This window comes from Bufo bufo, chromosome 1 (genome assembly GCF_905171765.1).
Source record: "Bufo bufo chromosome 1, aBufBuf1.1, whole genome shotgun sequence".
Lineage (NCBI taxonomy): Eukaryota > Metazoa > Chordata > Amphibia > Anura > Bufonidae > Bufo > Bufo bufo.
In genome coordinates this window covers 601,579,648-601,600,470 of record NC_053389.1, presented here as the reverse complement: position 1 = coordinate 601,600,470, position 20,823 = coordinate 601,579,648, and the positions used below count along the sequence as shown (strand labels likewise).

Sequence of the window (20,823 nt, the reverse complement as noted above, 5' to 3'; positions counted from 1 at the left end):
GCCATAGTAGGAGCGGGGAGCGGGGGAGCAGTATACTTACAGTCCGTGCGGCTCCCGGGGCGCTCCAGAATGACGTCAGAGCGCCCCATGCGCATGGATGACGTGATCCATGTGATCACATGATCCATGCGCTTGGGGCGCCCTGACGTCACTCTGGAGCGCCCCGGGAGTCGCACGGACGGTAAGTACACTGCTCCCCCGCTCCCCACTACACTTTACCATGGCTGCCAGGACTTTAGCGTCCCGGCAGCCATGGTAACCACTCTGAAAAAGCTAAATGTCGGCTCCGGCAATGCGCCGAAACGACGTTTAGCTTAAGGCCGGATCCGGATCAATGCCTTTCAATGGGCATTAATTCCGGATCCGGCCTTGCGGCAAGTGTTCCGGATTTTTGGCCGGAGCAAAAAGCGCAGCATGCTGCGGTATTTTCTCCGGCCAAAAAACGTTCCGTTCCGGAACTGAAGACATCCTGAACGGATTTCTCTCCATTCAGAATGCATTAGGATAATCCTGATCAGGATTCTTCCGGCATAGAGCCCCGACGACGGAACTCTATGCCGGAAGACAAGAACGCAGGTGTGAAAGAGCCCTTATTTGGGCAGTTACGGAGCCAAAACTGACCAAATAACTCAAGTGTGAACTCAGCCTTACAGGTCAATGTTGGCGTCAAGAAGAAGCACACTCCTTTTACACCGTCGGCAGCTGATTCCACATAGATGTCTACAGAACCTGTTCTATTAAACGCTTATACAAGTAGAGCCCCCCGGAGAGGGTGTAAGCTGTAAGCTTGTGTTGACGTCACTGGTCACTGATTATTTTGCCCTTTCAACCCAAAAGACGGATCCTGTCTGTGGATCATCCGCATTCACTCGGTCAGCATTTGGTCAGTAATCAACCAGTATTGCTAAAGCCCAAAAAAATAAAAAAAATAAAAACAGGAGTGGATCCAAAACAGAGATGACACTTGAATGGAATATTTGCATGTCTTCTGTGTTTTGTACCCACTCCTGCTTTTGGCTGCCAAATCAGAAGCCAATTCTGATGCAAAATAGGGACCATGTCAAGCAGGCCTTTCAGCTGTTACATAGACAGGATCTGTTATGCATCTCATTTTTCCTTCCTTCTGACAGATCAGAAGAAAGGTCAAATAAATGATGATGTCAGCCAGGTCGAAAGGCAAAATAGTGGCAGAGTCATGAAGTGGTGAGGGTGGGAACAGCATGAGAAGTCCACAGAGTGGCCCTATGACATAGTGGTGAGGTGGAAGAAGCATCAGGAGGCCACAGAGTGGCACAATGACAGTGTGGAGGTGGCAGCAGCAGCATTAGGAGGCCACAGAGTGACACAATGACAGTGTGGAGGTGGCAGCAGCAGCATCAGGAGGAGGAGGAGGCCACAGGGTGGCACAATGACAGTGTGGAGGTGGCAGCAGCATCAGGAGGCCACAGAGTGGCACAATGACAGAGTGTGGAGGTGGCAGCAGCAGCATCAGGAGGAGGTCACAGAGTGGCACAATGACCGTGTGGAGGTGGCAGCAGCATCAGGAGGTCACAGAGTGGCACAATGACAGAGTGCAGAGGTGGCGGCAGCAGCAGCATCAGTAGGAAGCCACAGGGTGGCACAATGACAGAGTGTGGAGGTTGCAGCAGCATCATCAGGAGGCCACAGAGTGGCAAGGTGACATAGTGTTGAGGTGGCAGCAGCATCAGGAGACTACAGAATGACCCGGTGACAGAGTGGGGAGGTGGGTGGCAATACCAGTACCAGCTGAAGATGGTGGGTGAAAGAAGGAGCACTTGGCATCAGATGTGTGGCATCAGGCGGGTGGCAGCATCAGAATAGTAGCTGAGACAGGTAGCCAGAAGAAACTGGTCTCTTTTGTCAAAGTATTGGTGTGGGACCATCGATGATCTAGTCCAGGCATGCTCAACCTGCGGCCCTCCAGCTATTGCAAAACTACAACTCCCAGCATGCCCTATCAGCCTACAGCAAGGAATTGTGGGAGTTGTAGTTTTACAACAGCTGGAGGGTCGCAAGTTGAGCATGCCTGATCTAGTCTGATGCATCAGGCATTGGTGGGTGGAAATCCTGGCTGATCCACGCCTGATTCATCTTGACAAAGGTCAGTCTCTCCACATTTTGGGTGGACAGGCGAGTTCTTCTTGGGGTAACTATGACCCCCGCCGCACTAAACACCCGCTCTGATGCCACACTACTGGCCGGGCAGGACAGCTTTTCCAAGGAAAACTCTGCCAGTTGCGGCCACAAATCCAGTTTGGCTGCCCAGTAGTCCAGTGGATCTTCAATGTGGGGTGGCAGGGTGCTGTCCAAGTATGCCACCACCTGCTGGTTCCGGTCCGGCCCCCTGTCTAGCTGCTGCTCGCGAGTTGTTTCTTCACTAGGCAGCTGAAGAAAGCTGCTCATCAGCGACTCTAGACTCAAGTTGCTGCTGATGGAGCTGGAACTGCTCCTACCCCCCCACCCCCACCCTGCCACAGCAGCCATGGCAGAGGAACGTGAGCGCAGAGGGCACCCGCGGTCCAACCTGCGAAAGGATGGACGATGGTGCAGATAGGCAGCGGCCAACTGACTACATAGGATGTATCTATAGCAGTTCAGTTTGTCCTCACTCTCAGCGGGTGTAAAAAAGGCCCCCATTTTGGACCAGTAGCGAGGGTTCAACAAGGTGGAGAGCCAGTAGTCATCCCTCTGCCGAATGGTGACAATTCGGCTGTCACTACGCAAGCGAGCATGCATCGGGCCATTTGTGCAAGTGACTCGGAGGTACTCCCTGCCTCCATCTCCACTGCATACTGCCACAGTGTGTCTGGGTTCTCTGCCTCCTCTTCCTCATCATCCTGTAGCTTCTCTGGCTGCTCCTGCTCCTCCTCTCCTGTCACCTGTCTAGAAAAACCACCCATTTTGCTACACATTGCTTGTGCTCCAATGTCCACTTCCTCCTCCAGTTCAGCCCCCACAGGGCTCATGTGGCCGTGAGATCTAGGCGCCACGTCTCCAGTCCCCTGACCAGCCAGATTTACCAGCATCTGTTCCAGGACATGAATCAGTGGAATGACATTGTTCATCTCGTAGTAGTGGCGACTGACAAATAACGTGGCCTCCTCGAAGGGCCTGAGCAAACGGCAGGTGTCACACATGAGTTGCCACTGGCTGACATCAAAGTCACACAGGGGAGTACTCCTGTCCGCTTGGATCATCAAGAAATCGTTTATGGCCTTTCTCTGTTCGTATAGTCGGTCCAACATATGGAGGGTGGAATTCCAACGGATGGAAACGTCGCATATCAGCCTCTGTTGGGGGATGCCGTTCTGACGCTGCAGCTCAAGGAGGCTGTGCTTTGAGGTGTAGGAGTGGCTGAAGTACATGCAAGTTTCCTGGCCATTTTTAGGATGTCTTGCAGATGGGTGGAAGACTTCTGGAATCGCTTGACAACTCGATTGAACACATGTGCCATGCAGAGCGCAAGCCCTCCTTGACGCAGTGCCGACACCATGTTATTCCCGTTGTCGGTCACCATGGTTCCGATATAGAGTTGTCGCAGAGAAAGCCAGGATTCGATTTTTTGATGAAGGACATGCAGCAGTTCCTCCCCTGTGTGACTCCGCTCGCCCAGGCAAACGAGGTGCAGAATGTCGAATAATAGTTCTTAACTGAATTATTACCGCCCGACAAGAACAGCGTAACACCACCGTGCCCTACACATGTGGTATGCTGGAGGGGCACTGTGAATTGTCCCTGCAGTGGAGGCTGAGGACACAGTGGAGGATGAGGAGGCAGAGGTGGACATTGTCACAGGACCAACGGCATTAGAACGTGGAGGCGGAAGCAGCGTCACCTGGCCAAGTTGCTGGTGTGGCTGTGCAGAAACCAGATTCACCCAGTGGGCCGTAAAGGACATGTCTTGTCCCTGACCGTAGTTACAGCTCCACACATCGGCGCTGCCGTTCACTTTGGCAGACATAGACAGGCTCAAGGACTGGCCCACCTTCTGTTATACAGGTGAAACTCGAAAAATTTGAATATCGTGCAAAGTTCATTTATTTCAGTAATACAACTTAAAAGGTGAAACTAATATATGAGATAGACTCATTACATCCAAAGCGAGATATTTCAAGCCTTTGTTATAATTTGGATAATTATGGCTTACAGCTTATGAAAACCCCAAAGTGACAATCTCAGGTCCCCTTTGTTCAGGGGGTATGGATTAATTAGCTGACTAGAGTGTGACACTTTGAGCCTAGAATATGAAAGTTTTTCACAATATTCTAATTTTAAGTTGCATTAACCCAAACCCTTCCTTCCTGCACCAGCTTCTGAGCCACTTATTTAACTCCCTAAGCTCCCGTTGTTTCTCTGGTGACGCTCGTGGCACTGGTAGTATTTCTGAAAACACTACCTTGGAGGTCCTGGACTTGAGCTTCTCTCCTAGTTCCCTAAAATCATTTTTAAGGACCTTCCATCTCCCCCTGACTTTGTCATTGGTGCCAATATGTATCTTGACCGCCTGGTCTTCCCCAGCCCCACCCAGCAATCTGTCCAGAGCTTGCTCTACCTGGCCTTGCTGTACTAAGTGGGCTGCTGAATAAATGGAGTTAAAGAACCGAAGTTTAAGACAAGGAGCAAGAAACTAAGGTTTGATAGATTTTCCTTGTGTGTTGTTGGCTTGATTCTAGCTAGTCTAGCTTGATTCGAGCCATGTGCTCCATGGACAATGCTACTAAGTGTGTGTCCTGTGCAATGTATGCGTGCCTTGAAGAGCCTTTCGAGGGTGAATACATTTGCACTAGATGCAATCATGTTGCATATTTGGAAGCCCAGATCCTGGATCTAAATAAGCAGCTTGAAACACTGAGGAGCATTGCAGACCTGGAAAGAGGCTTAGACCTCACTGTGCAGGCTAGTCAGTGAAATGGAGGTGGGAGGAGGAGGGCAAGATCAGGACTATCAGATCAGCAGTGGGGTTCATGTAGGAAGAAGGGGTAGAGGATAAAGTGTCAGGGAGGCTAGTCCTGAGCTGGAACGCCCTAGTAAATATGCCTGTTTGGCTGATATTAGGGATGAAAGCCCAGGGCCAGCAACACTGCAGCAGGGCATTTCTTCTAGCAACCAGGAGGATGACTGCTGCAGGAAGGATGGCAAAAGGAGTGCAGCAAAGGTCAGACAGATGCTGGAGCTAGGGGACTCTATTATTAGGAGGACAGACAGGGTCATCTGTCGCGGAGACCGTGAATGCCGAACAGGGTGTTGTCTGCCGGGTGCTCGGGTTCAGCATATTGCGGATCAGATTGACAGATTGCTGGGTGGCGCTGGGGAAGACCAGGCGGTCAAGGTACATATTGGCACCAATGACAAAGTCAGGGGGTCCTTGAAGGTCCTTAAAAATTATTTTAGGGAACTAGGAGAGAAGCTCAAGTCCAGGACCTCCAAGGTAGTGTTTTCAGAAATACTACCAGTGCCACGAGCGTCACCAGAGAGACAACGGGAGCTTAGGTAAGTTAAATAAGTGGCTCAGAAGCTGGTGCAGGAAGGAAGGGTTTGGGTTCATGGAGAACTGGGCCGACTTCTCTGTCGGTTACAGGCTCTACAGTAGGGACGGGCTGCACCTTAATGGGGAGGGTGCAACTGCCCTGGGGGAAAAAAAATGATTAGATGGCTGGAGGAGCTTTTAAATTACGATCTGGGGAGGGAGGGTGGGGGGGTCATACTAATAAGGGGGTAGATAGTGTAGATAGAGAGTGGGATATAGGAGGGGAAAGTGGGGATTTAGCTGGGGTTAGTAGAAAGTAGGGAGAAGTCTGGGCAGAACTGTACACTTATAAAAAATACAGCTGCTGGTAACAAGAACTTGTTACATACAAACATCAACCAAGGTAACCCAAAAATCCCAGATATTCACTTTACAGGTAATAGTAATTTAAAATGTATTTTCACAAATCCCAGAAGTCTAGCTAGCAAAATGGGGGAGCTGGAGGCTATGGTACGAGAAGAACACATAGATGTAGTTGGTGTGGCTGAGACATGGTTGGATTCTTCACATGACTGGGCTGTAAATATTGAGGGTTTTACACTATTTAAGAAAGACCGGGTCAATAGAAAAGGTGTTGGCGTGTGCCTGTATGTGAGGAGTGATCTGAAGACAAGTGTGAAAGAGGCAATTGTGGGTGAGGATGGTGAGGATGTGGAAACCTTATGGGTGGAATTTAAAAGAGATATAAACACTGAAAAAATAATACTTGGTGTAATCTAGGGCTGCACGATATAGGAATTTGGTGCGATTGCGATTAGGGACCTAAAAATTGCGATAACGATATGTGATGCGATATTTTAAGGGAATGGTGCTAGAGGTCTATTTGCTTGGATCTGTGGATGGCGCTGTTATGTGGGGGATCTGTGGATGGCGCTGTTATGTGGGGGATCTGTGGATGGCGCTGTTATGTGGGGGATCTGTGGATGGCGCTGTTATGTGGGGGATCTGTGGATGGCGCTGTTATGTGGGGGATCTGTGGATGGCGCTGTTATGTGGGGGATCTGTGGATGGCGCTGTTATGTGGGGGATCTGTGGATGGCGCTGTTATGTGGGGGATCTGTGGAGGACACTTATGGGGGACCTGTGGAGGACGCTGTTATGTGGGGGACCTGTGGAGGACGCTGTTATGTGGGGGACCTGTGGAGGACGCTGTTATGTGGGGGACCTGTGGAGGACGCTGTTATGTGGGGGATCTGTGGAGGACGCTGTTATGTGGGGGATCTGTGGAGGACGCTGTTATGTGGGGGATCTGTGGAGGACGCTGTTATGTGGGGGATCTGTGGAGGACGCTGTTATGTGGGGGATCTGTGGAGGACGCTGTTATGTGGGGGATCTGTGGAGGACGCTGTTATGTGGGGGATCTGTGGAGGACGCTGTTATGTGGGGGATCTGTGGAGGACGCTGTTATGTGGGGGACCTGTGGATGACACTGTTATGGGGTGGATCTGTGGAGGACACTTATGGGGGACCTGTGGATGACGCTGTTATGTGGGGGATCTGTGGAGGACGCTGTTATGTGGGGGATCTGTGGAGGACGCTGTTATGTGGGGGATCTGTGGAGGACGCTGTTATGTGGGGGACCTGTGGATGACGCTGTTATGTGGGGGACCTGTGGATGACGCTGTTATGGGGTGGATCTGTGGATGGCACTGTTATAGGGGATGTGTGCTATGACACATAGGGCCATGAGGGGGGCCAGCATAAGACACACATATAGCATCTTATGCTGGTCCCCCTCATGGCCCTATGTGTCCCCTCATGTGTCCTAAACTGCGCACATAACTCAGCCTCTGTACTTTCACTATGAATGCACTGCAGCGAGCGAGCCAGCCGGCGCGTGACTGACGTCACTGTCACGCTCCTCCCACTTAATTCAGGAAGCAGGAGCGTGACTAAGTGACGTCAGTCATGCGCCGGCCAGCTCGCTCGCTCCCGCTCGCTGCAATGCATTCATCGTGAAAGTAAGTACAGAGGGTGGCCATTTTATCAATAGGAGAGAGGACATTTTATCAATAGGGGCCACTTCATATATAATCGCGGCATTTTCGGGTCGGCCGAATCGCCATATAGCATTTGGCGATTATCGCGATTCGATTATTTTCGCGATATATCGTGCAGCCCTAGTGTAATCTATAGACCCCCTAACATCACAAAGGAGATAGAAACGCAACTGTATAACCAAATAGAGTGGGCTGCACAGGCTAGTACAGTGGTCATAATGGGAGATTTTAACTTCCCAGACATTGACTGGGGTCATGGTTCTGCCTCAACCGCAAAGGGGAGAAGGTTCCTCAACTTGCTGCAGGACTACTTTTTGGGCCAGTTTATAAAAGCTCCCACTAGGGGCGATGCTCTGTTGGATCTGGTAATTTCTAATGATGTAGAGCTTGTTTGTAATGTTACTGTTTGAGAAACACTAGGTAATAGTGACCACAGTATAATTATATTCCCCCTACACTATAAGAAGCAAACTCTGTCAGGCAGAGCAAAGACATTACATTTCAAAAAGGCTATTTCCCTGGGTTGAGGGCAGCATTTCTGGGCATAGACTGGGAGCAGCTACTGTCACATAATAATACTGAGGATAAATGGGAGAGCTTCAAATCCACATTGAGTAATTGCACTACAAAATGTATTCCTTTAGGTAACAAGTATAAATGGCTAAAATTAAACCCCCCATGGCTTACAGCTTCTGTAAAAAGGGCATTTAAAAAATACAAATCTGAGGGGTCAGCTGGAGCGTTTGAAGATTACAAAGAGCTTAATAAAATCTGTAAAAAGGAGATAAAATTAGCAAAAATACAAAACGAACAGCAGGTAGCAAAAGCAAAACAAATCGCCAAAAATTATTTAAATATATAAATGCTAAAGAAAGCAAGGTCCGAGCAGGTAGGCCCCCTAAATAATGGTAAAGGGGGGTTAGTCACTGAAGATTAGGAAAAGGCATAGTTACTAAATGTTTTTTTTAGCTCTGTATATACAAAAGAAGAGAAAGGAGCCGATATCTGTAGGCTGTAAGTACATCCAGTGATATACTCAACTGGCTAACTGTAGATATGGTACAAAAGAAGTTAAAAAGGGTAAATGTGAACAAGGCTCCGGGTCCAGATGGATTACACCCAAGAGTGTTCAAAGAGCTCAGTTCAGTCATTGCTGTGCCCCGGTTTATAGTTTTTAAAGATTCTCTGGGTACTTGTACAGTGCCAAGTGATTGGCACAAGGCAAATGTGGTGCCCATATTAAAAAAAAATGATCAAGGTCCTTCACAGGTAATTATAGACCAGATAGTTTAACTTCTGTTGTGGGAAATGTTAGAAGGACTCTAGGGACTGTAAACAATATTATAAGTGATAACCAACATGGGTTTACCAAGGACAGAAGTTGTCAGACTAACCTGATTTGTTTTTATGAGGAGGTGAGTAGTAGCCTGGACAGAGGTGCGGCTGTGGATGTAGTGTTTCTGGATTTTGCAAAGGCTTTTGATACTGTTCCTCATAGACATTTAATAGGTAAAGTAAGGTCTATAGGCTTGGAAAGTATAGTCTGTAATTGGATTGAAAACTGGCTGAAGGACAGTGTCCAGAGTTGTGGTCAATTAATCCTATTCAGAATGGTCCGGAGTTATAAGTGGTGTACCCCAAGGTTCAGTGCTGGGCCCTTTATTATTTAATTTATTTATTAATGATATCGAGGATGAGTGATTGGGCATCAACTTGGCAAATGAGGTTCAATGTGGACAAATGTAAAGTTCTGCATCTTGGTAGTAATAATCTCTGTGCATCATATGTCCTAGGGGATGTAACACTGGGAGAGTCACCTATAGAGAAAGATTTGGGTGTCCTTGTAGATTATATTACAGCATACAATGTCAATCAGCTGCTTCTAAAGCCACAGTGCGGATTCAGTGCGGGCGCATTGCGTTTGCATCACGCATTGCACCCGCGGGGAATACTCGCTTGTTTGAAAGGGGCCTAAGTGACCCCAGTGGTCTGCTGTCTGTCCACAGCTCCTTATCAGCTTGTCCCCAGACATCAGTTGGCCTCCTCACTGGCTGCCCTCCCGTCTTCATGGATCTTTCCTCTACCAGCCACTAGTTAGCCTACACAGTCAGGGACTCTGAAGCAACACGGAGAAGCAGCGCGCCGAAATTGGCCAATGAACAGCCTCCCTCCCTAATAACAATCTCCTTCCTCTAGATCAACTTGCAGGATGACAGGCCGAACTGGATGGACAAATGTATTTTTTCGGCCTTATGTACTATGTTACCAGAATATTGTCAGGCATGGACTCGCGGGGCAGGGATGTAATATTACCACTTTACAAAGCGTTGGTGCGGCCTCATCTGGAATGTTCAGTTCTGGGCACCAGTCCATAGAAAGGACGCACTGCAGCTGGAAAAAGTACAGAGAAGAGCGACTAAACTGATGGGGCATGGAGGGTCTTAGTTATGAAGAAAGATTAAAAGAATAGAATTTATTAAGTCTTGAGAAGAGACGTCTAAGGGGGGACATGATTAACCTATACAAATATATAAATGGGCCAACAAAAAATACGGTGAAAAACTGATCCATGTAAAATGCGCTCAAAAGACACGGGGGCACTGCCTGCGACTGGAGAAGAAAAAGTTCAGTCTCTGGAAGCGTCAAAGCTTCTTTACTGTAAGAACTGTGAAGCTGTGGAATAGACTTCCTCAGGACATGGTCACAGCAGGAACAGTAGACAGTTTTCAAAAGGGTTTAGATGAATTCTTAAAAGTAAATGACATTAATGCTTATGAAAACGTGTAGAAATCTGAGTCTCAATTCCTTTTGGGATTCGCATCCCCACCTATCCTTTGGTTGAACTTAATGGACTTATGTCTTTTTTCAACCGTATTAAAGGGAGTCTGTCACCACATTTCAGCATATTAGACATAACATAACCTTATAAGTTCATTTTCGGCTAAAAGAAAAGTCCGTTTTCTACAACAAAGGTACCGTTTTTAAGTTCTGGGTGGATCATATAACCCTATTTGATCGGTCTAATATGCTGAAATGTGGTGACAGACTCCCTTTAACTATGTAACTATGTAATTAATGCAATTCCTTTTAAGTTGCATTACTGAAATAAATGAACATTTGCATGATATTCTAATTTTTCGAGTTTCACCTATACATACGTGTGCATGGCTGGTACAGCCTTTTTGGAAAAGAAATGACAGCTTGGGACTCTGCAACTCGGTTTGGCACAAGCCATCAGTTCCCTGAAAGGTGCAGAGTCCACCACTTGGAAAGGGAGGGACTGCAGCACAAGCAACTTGGACAGGAGCACATTCAGCTTCTGCGCCGTTGGATGAATGCACGCATACTGTTGTCTCTTGGCAATTGCTTCGGTGATCGATTGCTGACGGAATGAATGACAAGGACGAGCATGAGCATCAGGACCAGCAGATGATGGGAAGGACAGACAGCTCTCTTCGGCTGAGGTGGTGGAGCCTTGACTTACTGAAATCGAGTGCTTGCCACTGAGTAATGCAGCGGTTGCTGCAGCAGGCTGGACCACCACATCTGAGCCACGGTTTTCCCAGGCCACTTTATGGTGATGCTGCATATGTTGAAGCAGGGCCGTGGTGCCAACATTGTCACCCTGGCCACGCTTCACCTTCTGCCCACAGATTCTACAAATGGCCATGTTCACCTCCTCCGGTGGGTTAACAAAAAACTGCCACACCGAACAGTAGGTGATTTTATCCCCAACACCTTGCACCGCCGCTGCTTCTGTGAACCCCTGCACCACTACTTTCCGGGCAGGTAGGCCCCTGCGAAGCGGGTGGTCTACCCTGGGCACGTTTGGCTCCCGACCTCCCACTGCTGCCACCCTGCTGACTCCCGGCCACGCTAGCGACTTGCTGGCTCCGCCGCTGCCTCACAGGCAAGCTGCCACCCTCTTCTCCAGATGACGATGAAGCCCCTAATTCACCCTGCTCCCAAGTGCGATCAGCTACATAATCATCATCATAGAGTACTGTCTGCACGTCACTGAAGTTCTCCTCAACAGTCTCTGGGTATGGAAAACAAGCTCCCACGCCACTTACCTCATCACTACATGCCCGCCTACCGGAGGAAGCGGCGGTTGTCTCCTCCACATCTAAGGCTACTTTCACACTCGTGTTTTGTGCAGATCCGTCATGGACAGATTCGTTCAGATAATACAACCGTCTGCATCCGTTCAGAAAGGATCCATTTGTATTGTCTTTAACATAGATACTATTGAAAGTCAATGGAGGACGGATCCATTTTCTATTGTGCTAGATTGTGTCAGTGAAAATGGATCTGTCCTGGCACACAATGTAAGTCAATGGGGACGGATCCGTTTTCACTTACACAATCTGGCACAATAGAAAACGGATCCGTCCTCCATTGACTTTCAATAGTATCTATGTTAAAGACAATACAAATGGATCCTACCAAGAACCGCTGGGTAGCTGGTCAAAATACAACTGCTAGATGACACCGGAAGCTCAGGCCTCTCACTGCGACTTCTGCTGCCACGCCCCCTTACTCTGCTGCGACCTATGCCTACGCCAGAAACATTTAGGCCTTTGCCACTCCCCTGTGCAGGGCCTGGCACTTCTCTGTCTGACATACTGTTAGATCAAATAAATAGGTAAAAAGGAAATTAAAACGTTAAAAAGTTTTTGATTTTCTCACTTCACCACACAATGGCTAATAAGCCCTTTTTTTCCACTAATACAAGCCAAAAAGGGCTTTAAAACATATAACTGCACCGCTGAACGGCAAATATATATTTTTTGCCACTAATACACGCCAAAAAGGGCTGTAATTTTCTCACTTCACCACACAACGGCAAATACTTTTTTTGTGCCACTAATACATGCCAAAAAGGGCTTTAGAACATATAACTGCACCGCAGAACAGCAAATAATATATATTTTTTTGCCACTAATACACGCCAAAAAGGGTTTTAGCACATATAACTGCACCGCTGAACAGCAAATAGGTCCTTATTTTTTTCCACTTATACACTCCACAAAAGGCTTTAGAACATATAACTGCACCGCTGAACGGCAAATAATATATATTTTTCTGCCACTAATAAACGCCAAAAAGGGCTGTAATTTTCTCACTTCACCACACAACAGCTAATAAGCCCTTTTTTTCCCCACTAATAGAAGCCAAAAAATGCTTTAGAACATATAACTGCACCACAAAAGGGCAAATAAGACGTAGAAATATTTCCTTGTAATAAACCCTGTTAATGGCTGTAACATCCCAATAACAAGAACGGTTTGCTGGAATTACAGAGCTGTATAATGGCAATTTGGGTGCCAGTCAGTGCAGCAAGGTGTAATAGGATTGTTCCTATTACCCAGTCTCTAACCTCCCCTACTGAACCCTGTTCAACATACCATATTTGTCGCCCTATAAGACGCACCGGCCCATAAGATGCACCTAGGTTTTAGAGGAGGACAATAAGAAGAAAAAAATATTTCATTAGACCTCTGGTCAGACCACCAATGTTAATTAGACCTCAGCTGACAGCACCAATAAGACCCCCAATGTTAATAAGACCTCAGATCAGACTCCCCATGTGAATGACCCCCAATCAGACCTCAGATAAGAGCCCCATGCCTCATATCAGCCCCCCCATATGCCTCTCACCAGCCCCCAGCAGCCTCTCTTCAGCCCCCAGCAGCCTCATATCAGCCCCCATTGCCTGTCACCAGCCCCCAGCAACCCCCATTGCCTGTCACCAGCCCCAGCAGCGTTATATTAGCCCCCATTGCCTGTCACCATGCCCCCAGCAGCGTTATATTAGCCACCAATGCCTGTCACCATGCCCCCAGTAGCGTTATATTAGCCCCCATTGCCTGTCACCCTGCCCCCAGCAGCGTTATATTAGCCACTAATGCCTGTCACCATGCCCCCAGCAGCGTTATATATTAGCCCCCATTGCCTGTCACCATGCCCCCAGCAGCGTTATATATTAGCCCCCATTGCCTGTCACCATGCCCCCAGCAGTGTTATATTAGACAACATTGCCTGTCACCATGCCCCCAGCAGCGTTATATATTAGCCCCCATTGCCTGTCACTATGCCCCCAGCCGTGTTATATTAGACAACAATGCCTGTCACCATGCCTCCAGTAGCGTTATATTAGCCCCCATTGCCTGTCACCATGCCCCCAGCAGCGTTATATTAGCTACCAATGCCTGTCACCATGCCCCCAGCAGCGCTATATTAGCCCCCATTGCCTGTCACCATGCCCCCAGCAGCGTTATATTAGCCACCAATGCCTGTCACCATGCCCCCAGCAGTATTATATCAGCCACCAGTATCCTTATATTAGCCCCCATCAGCCTCATATGTAATAAAACAAAAAAGCACTTACCTTTACTGCTCTGGACGACCCCGCCCCTCTCCCTTTCCTTATGCCGCCAGCTGTGCTGTGAACTGGCACGTACAGCGTGAGGTCACAGCGCAGCCCTGCACAGCCGACAGCCGAGGACCAGGAAGCGGTGACGACAAAGCCTTCACCGCTTCCTGGTCCTCCGGTACTAATGCGTGCTTACATAATGAAAGCGCTCATTATTATTTGCCCCATAAGACGCAGGGGCATTTTTCCCCCACTTTTAGGGCGTCTTATGGGGCGAAAAACACGGTAAATGATGTGGAATGATTCCTCCCTATCCTTTCCCTACACCTAGAATCTTTTCCTGCACATGTAAATCGTTTTTTTAGCACAATGAAGTTTTTTCTAGCACTGTCCCTAGCGCCTGCAGACGTCTCTCCCTGCACTAAGTACATAAAAAAATGGCAAAATCTAAGATGGCTGAGGCTATTTATAGGGCTGTGACATCACAGGGCTGGCTAGCTGCTGATTGGCTTCATGCAGAATTCCTTGCTCCATGACCTCACACGTGCAGCAGCCATTTTAAGAAAAAATGTGATTCATTACCACGAAGCGTGAGGAAATTTGGAGCGAATCTAATTTTTCCTGAAATTCGGATTGAATTCCACTTCGTCAACTTCGATTTGCTTATCTCTAGTCTTAATATACATAATTCTACAGCAATTCACTATGGAGTTAAAGGTTTTGTCTGGCCACAAGCTCAGAAAGCTTTAAAAGATGTAATACTTTACCGATCCCTGCAGCTCCCATTATGATACCTTCAAGGTCCACTGCTGGCATCTGTACTTGTTGACCCCTTCCAATACAGAAATGTGACTATTTAGCCATTTACTAGCTGAGAGGATCACCGCTGCAGGCAGCAGTTGAGTGAGCTGTAAGATGTCCAGATCGACAGAGACAAGCAAGCAGAGACCGACATGGGACCCCAGGAATCCGTGTTGGAATCCAAAATGTAGGGGATTGGTAAAATCAGTGTTATTTTTTATTATTTTAAAGCATCCTGACTAACTGCTGACTTGGTAGCACAGATGTCCAGTGCCCAGAATCTTTTCCTCAGTTCCTGTGGACTGTTGTAGATGTGAGATTGAGGAGGAGATCATTCTGAATGTATGGAGGGACTGTTCCAGGCTCAAACTGTTGTGGGGCGCACATTTTTCTATCTGCAAACAGATAAGTGGGCATAATCCTGTTGTAACCCCTGCTCTCTATTACTCCAGGGCCTCCTAAGTCACTTATTGCTGCTGCACGATTAGTTATTCCTAGGTGTTGGAGAAAACAGCAACTAACGACAATGGTGGAATGGGTTCAGGAGGCAGTGTTGGAAGATGGACCTGATCCCAACAAACGTTTTAATGTGTGGCAACCCTGGCTTTCAAGATTCTTCTGAATTCCAGAAGCTGTTCACCTAAGCCCTTTCCCTTATGCCTCTTCCCTCCCCACCCCTATCCCATCACTCTTTTCCCTTTACCTTTTTCTCTGTTCTCTCTCTTTTGTCCTGCTTTAGTGTCTTCTTGTTTGGGACTGGTTTCAAGCTTGTTTGGATGTGCTGGAATGTGGTGTGAGGTGAATTTTACTGACCCTAGTTCATCTGGTCAGTGAACTGATTTACTTACTTACATGTACCTTCTGAGAACTTTCATAATGCTTGTTTGCTATAAAAAGTTAATGATCTGCCATGATAATGTAATATTTGGCTTTGCACCTGGTCTTTGAAAGTATATGTATTTCTGTACTGTTCCTATTTGAAAATGTATAAACACAGATTAAACATAAAAATTTTAAATCGGCCAGAAAACCATTGAATCAAATAGTCCCATCACGGTTTATTTGTCTAGACAAGAGCGAGGCACTGAAGAAGGAGCTGGCAGATCCGAAACGCGTATGGTACGATTACAGCAATCCACAAGATATCCCCGGTACAACCACAGCATGATACAGGAGTGCAAGATTTGAACGCTTGATACAAGGATCCGAGATATATCAACCAGCAGTGCGCTGCATCGGAGATCAAACAAATAGCCCAAATACGTGGGATGCCGAACATAGGTGACGCACAGGCTGTGATATGGGGAGTCAGGAGACTCGTTCTAGGAGCAAAACATAACTGCTCAAATAGAAGACCCGCTCCAGAGAAGTCAACGATGCAGTAAAATCAAATTATTAGTAACAAAGAAAGTTACATTATCTACACAAGTATCCAAAGCACAGCGAGAACAACTGCTTTAGCTCTTAACCATACCATTATTTATACCTGAAAAGAAAAATTATTTTGGATACAAAAAGAACGTTTTGACCAAATCAGCATGATTATTGTATGAACAAGGTACACACAGAGCTCGCTTTTTATGATTCACTTCTCTTTTTATGATCTACTAGTGTTCTTTTCTTTGGATTTAATTATCTTGTGTATATTGGTTCAGGACGTGTCCCTGTCTTGCTTAGTTACATTATAACTGAGTGCCAGCCTATATCTAGCACAGTTCTATGCAACATTAGCAGTCCGTTTGTATCTGACTGAGTAACATAGATGAACACTTAATTGACAGCTAATTTGTGAAGTGTACATGTTTTTAACTCTTATTTTATGTAAATATCTACCAATATATTTGTATTTATTTTTTATATATTTTTATTGTTTGGATTGATTTATTTATACTTGGTATAATAAAATACTGGTTTTCGGTACAGTTCCCAGTGATTGAGTGCCTGTTTACACTTTTAAGAACAGCATGATTTCTGCTAATTGTAGCCTATCCTGCAAAGCCACTGTAATAGGGTCATCAATTCACAGCAGTGATGCTTATATGTTTACTCACTTAAAGCGGACTTTCTCATCCATATCTTCAGGAGGTTGTTGAGTGATGAGCTGTACAAGCTCCTCCATGCATTGTGGCTGACATAGGAAGTCCAGGAGCCGCTGATTCTGAGCTTTACACTCTTGGAGCAGGTCATCTTCATCCATTAATTCTAGGAGGCTTACATCCTCCTTCTCCAAGAGCTTGTCTACATGTGATGATGTGTTGAGGTCAAACTTCCAGAACATGGTAGCGAAGTACTCCTGACTGTTAGGAGTTAAAAGTTAAGAAAGAAATGGAGATAAAAAGGTTAATAATAATCTCAGGAGCATCATGGAATCATACAAACATCATCACCTCCTCCCTTAATGTGCTTTTTAGTATACATAGCTTCTATTTAATTAGAGATTATCACTGGGAAATTAGACTATATTTTTTGTGGACCTTGAGCTATGCTGTTTCTTTAATTCAGAAACTACAGGTACAGAATAGCTTACAGTTCTATACCGTTTCCATAGGTCTCACTAACTTCTACAGGAGTCCAGAAACAGTATACCACAGAAAGCTTGGATGTTTCTATTACTCCACCTAACTCTGGCTACGGCATACGAGGGTCATTCCGATTTCAGCCATGTTTGGATGGGAATAATCCTTTAAAGAGGCACTCCTAGTAAAGCGTTGAAAATATGGTGATACACCAAACTTGCATATCGATTTATCAACGTATTTTTAGCCGCTACCTTACCTGACCCCCCTCGACCATTACCTCACATAAGGACAGGAAGTCAGTTCCTCTATTTATTCCTGTGAGACTGACATCAATGTTCTCACAGGAATAATTAACCCATTAATGACTGGCCCTATTTGTTATACAAATGTGTACTCACAAAACAGCCTAAATAGGCCAACTACCCAGCTTGACCCAGATATATTTGGCTATGTTAAAATATAACTTATTAGCTCGATATTAAAAATCAAAAAAGTGAGCTAACCAAAAAGATAATAAAAATAGCTGTTGACTGTGTCCCAAACTCGCTCATCTTACAGGTATGAGTGATTTGATGGTGGTAGGGATGTGCACACTCCCTGCACTGCCACTAACGTGATGCTAACAACTCAACTTATGGCCAGTTAATTCACTGGCTCACTAAGAAGATGGATCACACTAGTATGATTATTGCTGCTGCATGATGCTGGAACGAGGACAACAATCAACAGAGGGCAGTTTTAGGTTTTAGGAATGTGTTGATTGTTACCCTTGTTCCAGCATCATGCAGCAGCAATAATCATACTAGTGTGATCCATCTTCTTAGTGAGCCAGTGAATTAACTGGCCATAAGTGGAGTTGTTAGGATCACTTAAGTAGCAGTGCAGGGAGTGTGCACATCCCTACCACCATCAAATCACTCATACCTGTAAGATGAGCGAGTTTGGGACACAGTAAACAGCTATTTTTATTATCTTTTTGGTTAGCTCACTTTTTTGATTTTTAATATCAAGCTAATAAAAGTTATATTTTAACATAGCCAAATATATCTGGGTCAAGCTGGGTAGTTGGCCTATTTAGGCTGTTTTGTGAGTATTGCTGAATACACCTATACCAAGATAGGGCTTTTCTTGGGCATTAATACGAATGGGGGAACAAAAAAAACATTTTCTGGGAGTGCCCCTATAAAGTTATTTTTTCCTATTCCACAAAGAGCAATGGGGGGAGGCTCCTGCTATTGCTAATTGCTTCACAAGCACACACATCAGTTTGAATGATAATCTATAAGGAAGGAACACGTAGTTTTACTACAATTTTGCAGTGCTGTTTTTAGTTGCACAGTTTTTAATGTGGTTGACTGATAAAACATGCACAGACAAAAAAAACATGGTATTTTAAATTAAAGCTGGTAGCACATTTTCAGCTTAGGCGCACATCAACCGAAACCTTATAGTATATATCACTTTGCAATTTATTTCCTTGATATATTAATACAATTACTATAAAAAGTATAATACAGTGCTACATACCTTGTAAAAACACAGATGATAGGGTCTCAAAGGAGTTGTTGTATGACACCATACACACACATTTGTGCTTAGGCTAGAGATGCCACCCCCAGGACAATACTGTAAATGGGCTATGATAATCTACAAGAAAAAAAAAATGTTAAAGATAAAATATAATCAACTATACAACTACAAAACCTAATCATATAAGACTAATAAACCAACTATATTAGTGCTGGATGGGTTCAGACTGAAAGCCGGTGTCGAGATTTGTAAAAGTAACATTCAGTCTGCATTTAAAAAAACTTAAATTTTTCAGGGTAAGGAACCATATAGCAGGGGCTTGCATGTCACATGTTTGCATCCCCCTAGCACTATAGATGTATGTCTTGGTGTGGGAAGGGGTTAAGGTACTTTGTTCAATCGATAATAACTACCCCATAAATGAATCCTCTAAAAGCAATACCAAATGCGTAAGTGTATGGCTCTGCTATAAAGCAGAGAACAAATAGTCTAAAGGTATCCATACATATTAGACGAACATAAGGTGAAACTAAAGATTTTGGCAGGACTGGCTGACTATCCAATGTGAGCAAGGGTCACTTGACTCTCGCACAGCAGAAGATGTCGACAAATATGTTTAACCCTTATGCACAATAAAAAACAGTCTTTCAAACGTTGTAGGGTACTTATCGGCGCTGCAGATCCACCATGTGACGTGGGCCAAGTTCACATAGAGTTCAGGAAATTTAGTAATGGTGGTTAAGCTGCCCAGCATAATGGAGGTCCGTCAAGTAATGGTATCTCGGGTTACCAAGCTCTTCACAATGCAGCCACACAATTGAAATCCAGGGGTAGGTGCACCATAGGGACATCCAGCTTCATCAGGGGCGATAATACCACCCCTTTCAGGTGTGGTATTTAAGGGCAATGCATAAAGCCCGCCCTTTTTTTGAGGATACAGCATATGTTTTATAAGAATAGTAAAACTCTTTTACAAAATTCCCAGCAATATCATAAAGTTCATAAATCCATATGTCCAGCATATACAATATCAAACCCAATTTGATATAACCTATAATCTTAGATGCGACAATAAATCACACCCCTTTTTTCATTCATACATTGTAGACCACAGGGAATCAATCTCTCCACCTCTCCTTAAAGGGTTTCTGTCACCCCACAAAACTCTTTTTTTTTTTTTTGGAAAGTTATATTCCTTATAGCGCGATATAGGAGAATATAATAGTCTTACTTACTTTCATGCGGCCGATTCTTTAGAAAACGAAGTTTTATAATATGTAAATCAGGGCTCTACCAGCAAGTAGGGCGTTTACTTGCTGGTAGCCGCAGCAGAAAACCGCCCCCTCGCCGTGTTGATTGACAGGGCCAGCCGTGATCTCCTCCTCCGGCCGGCCCTGTCAGTATTTCAAAAATCGCGCGCCTCTGGTCATTCGGCGCAGGCGCTCTGAGATGAGGAGGCTCGTCTCCTCAGAACTCCCTCAGTGCGCCTGCGCCGATGACATCACCGAAAGAGAAGACGTCATCGGCGCAGGCGCACTGAGGGAGTGCTGAGGAGACGAGCCTCCTCATCTCAGAGCGCCTGCGCTGAATGACCAGAGGCGCGCGATTTTTGAAATACTGACAGGGCCGGCCGGAGGAGGAGATCACGGCTGGCCCTGTCAATCAACACGGCGAGGGGGCGGTTTTCTGCTGCGGCTACCAGCAAGTAGACGCCCTACTTGCTGGTAGAGCCCTGATTTACATATTATAAAACTTTGTTTTCTAAAGAATCGGCCGCATGAAAGTAAGTAAGACTATTATATTCTCCTATATCGCGCTATAAGGAATCTAACTATCCAAAAAAAAAAAAAAGTTTTGTGGGGTGACAGAAACCCTTTAACAAGTTGCCACCCTTTCCCATTCATAAAGAAATCACATGACCGGTCCTCCGATCACGTGATAATTTTCTTCCAATGATATTTTACAACTACTATTACTCTTATGTTTATATACAATCACATGATCCATAGGTTAACCCCTGTTTCCATTCATAAGGAGGTCACATGTCCA

General features: G+C 45.8%; 1 protein-coding gene across 5 annotated transcripts in view; it reads right to left on the bottom strand.

The window, feature by feature from the left end:
• Nucleotides 1-20,823, bottom strand: part of PPP6R2 (protein phosphatase 6 regulatory subunit 2) — a 205,691-nt gene that overhangs the window by 155,905 nt on the left and 28,963 nt on the right. For all 5 annotated transcript variants that reach the window (XM_040413539.1, XM_040413542.1, XM_040413541.1 and 2 more), the window contains exons 2-3: nucleotides 18,772-18,891; nucleotides 16,777-17,022 (exon numbers count right to left, since the gene is read on the bottom strand). In XM_040413539.1, the coding sequence (XP_040269473.1) occupies nucleotides 16,777-17,003 (227 nt within the window). In that variant the 5' untranslated portion in view covers nucleotides 17,004-17,022; nucleotides 18,772-18,891. The remainder of the gene's footprint in view (nucleotides 1-16,776; nucleotides 17,023-18,771; nucleotides 18,892-20,823) is intronic.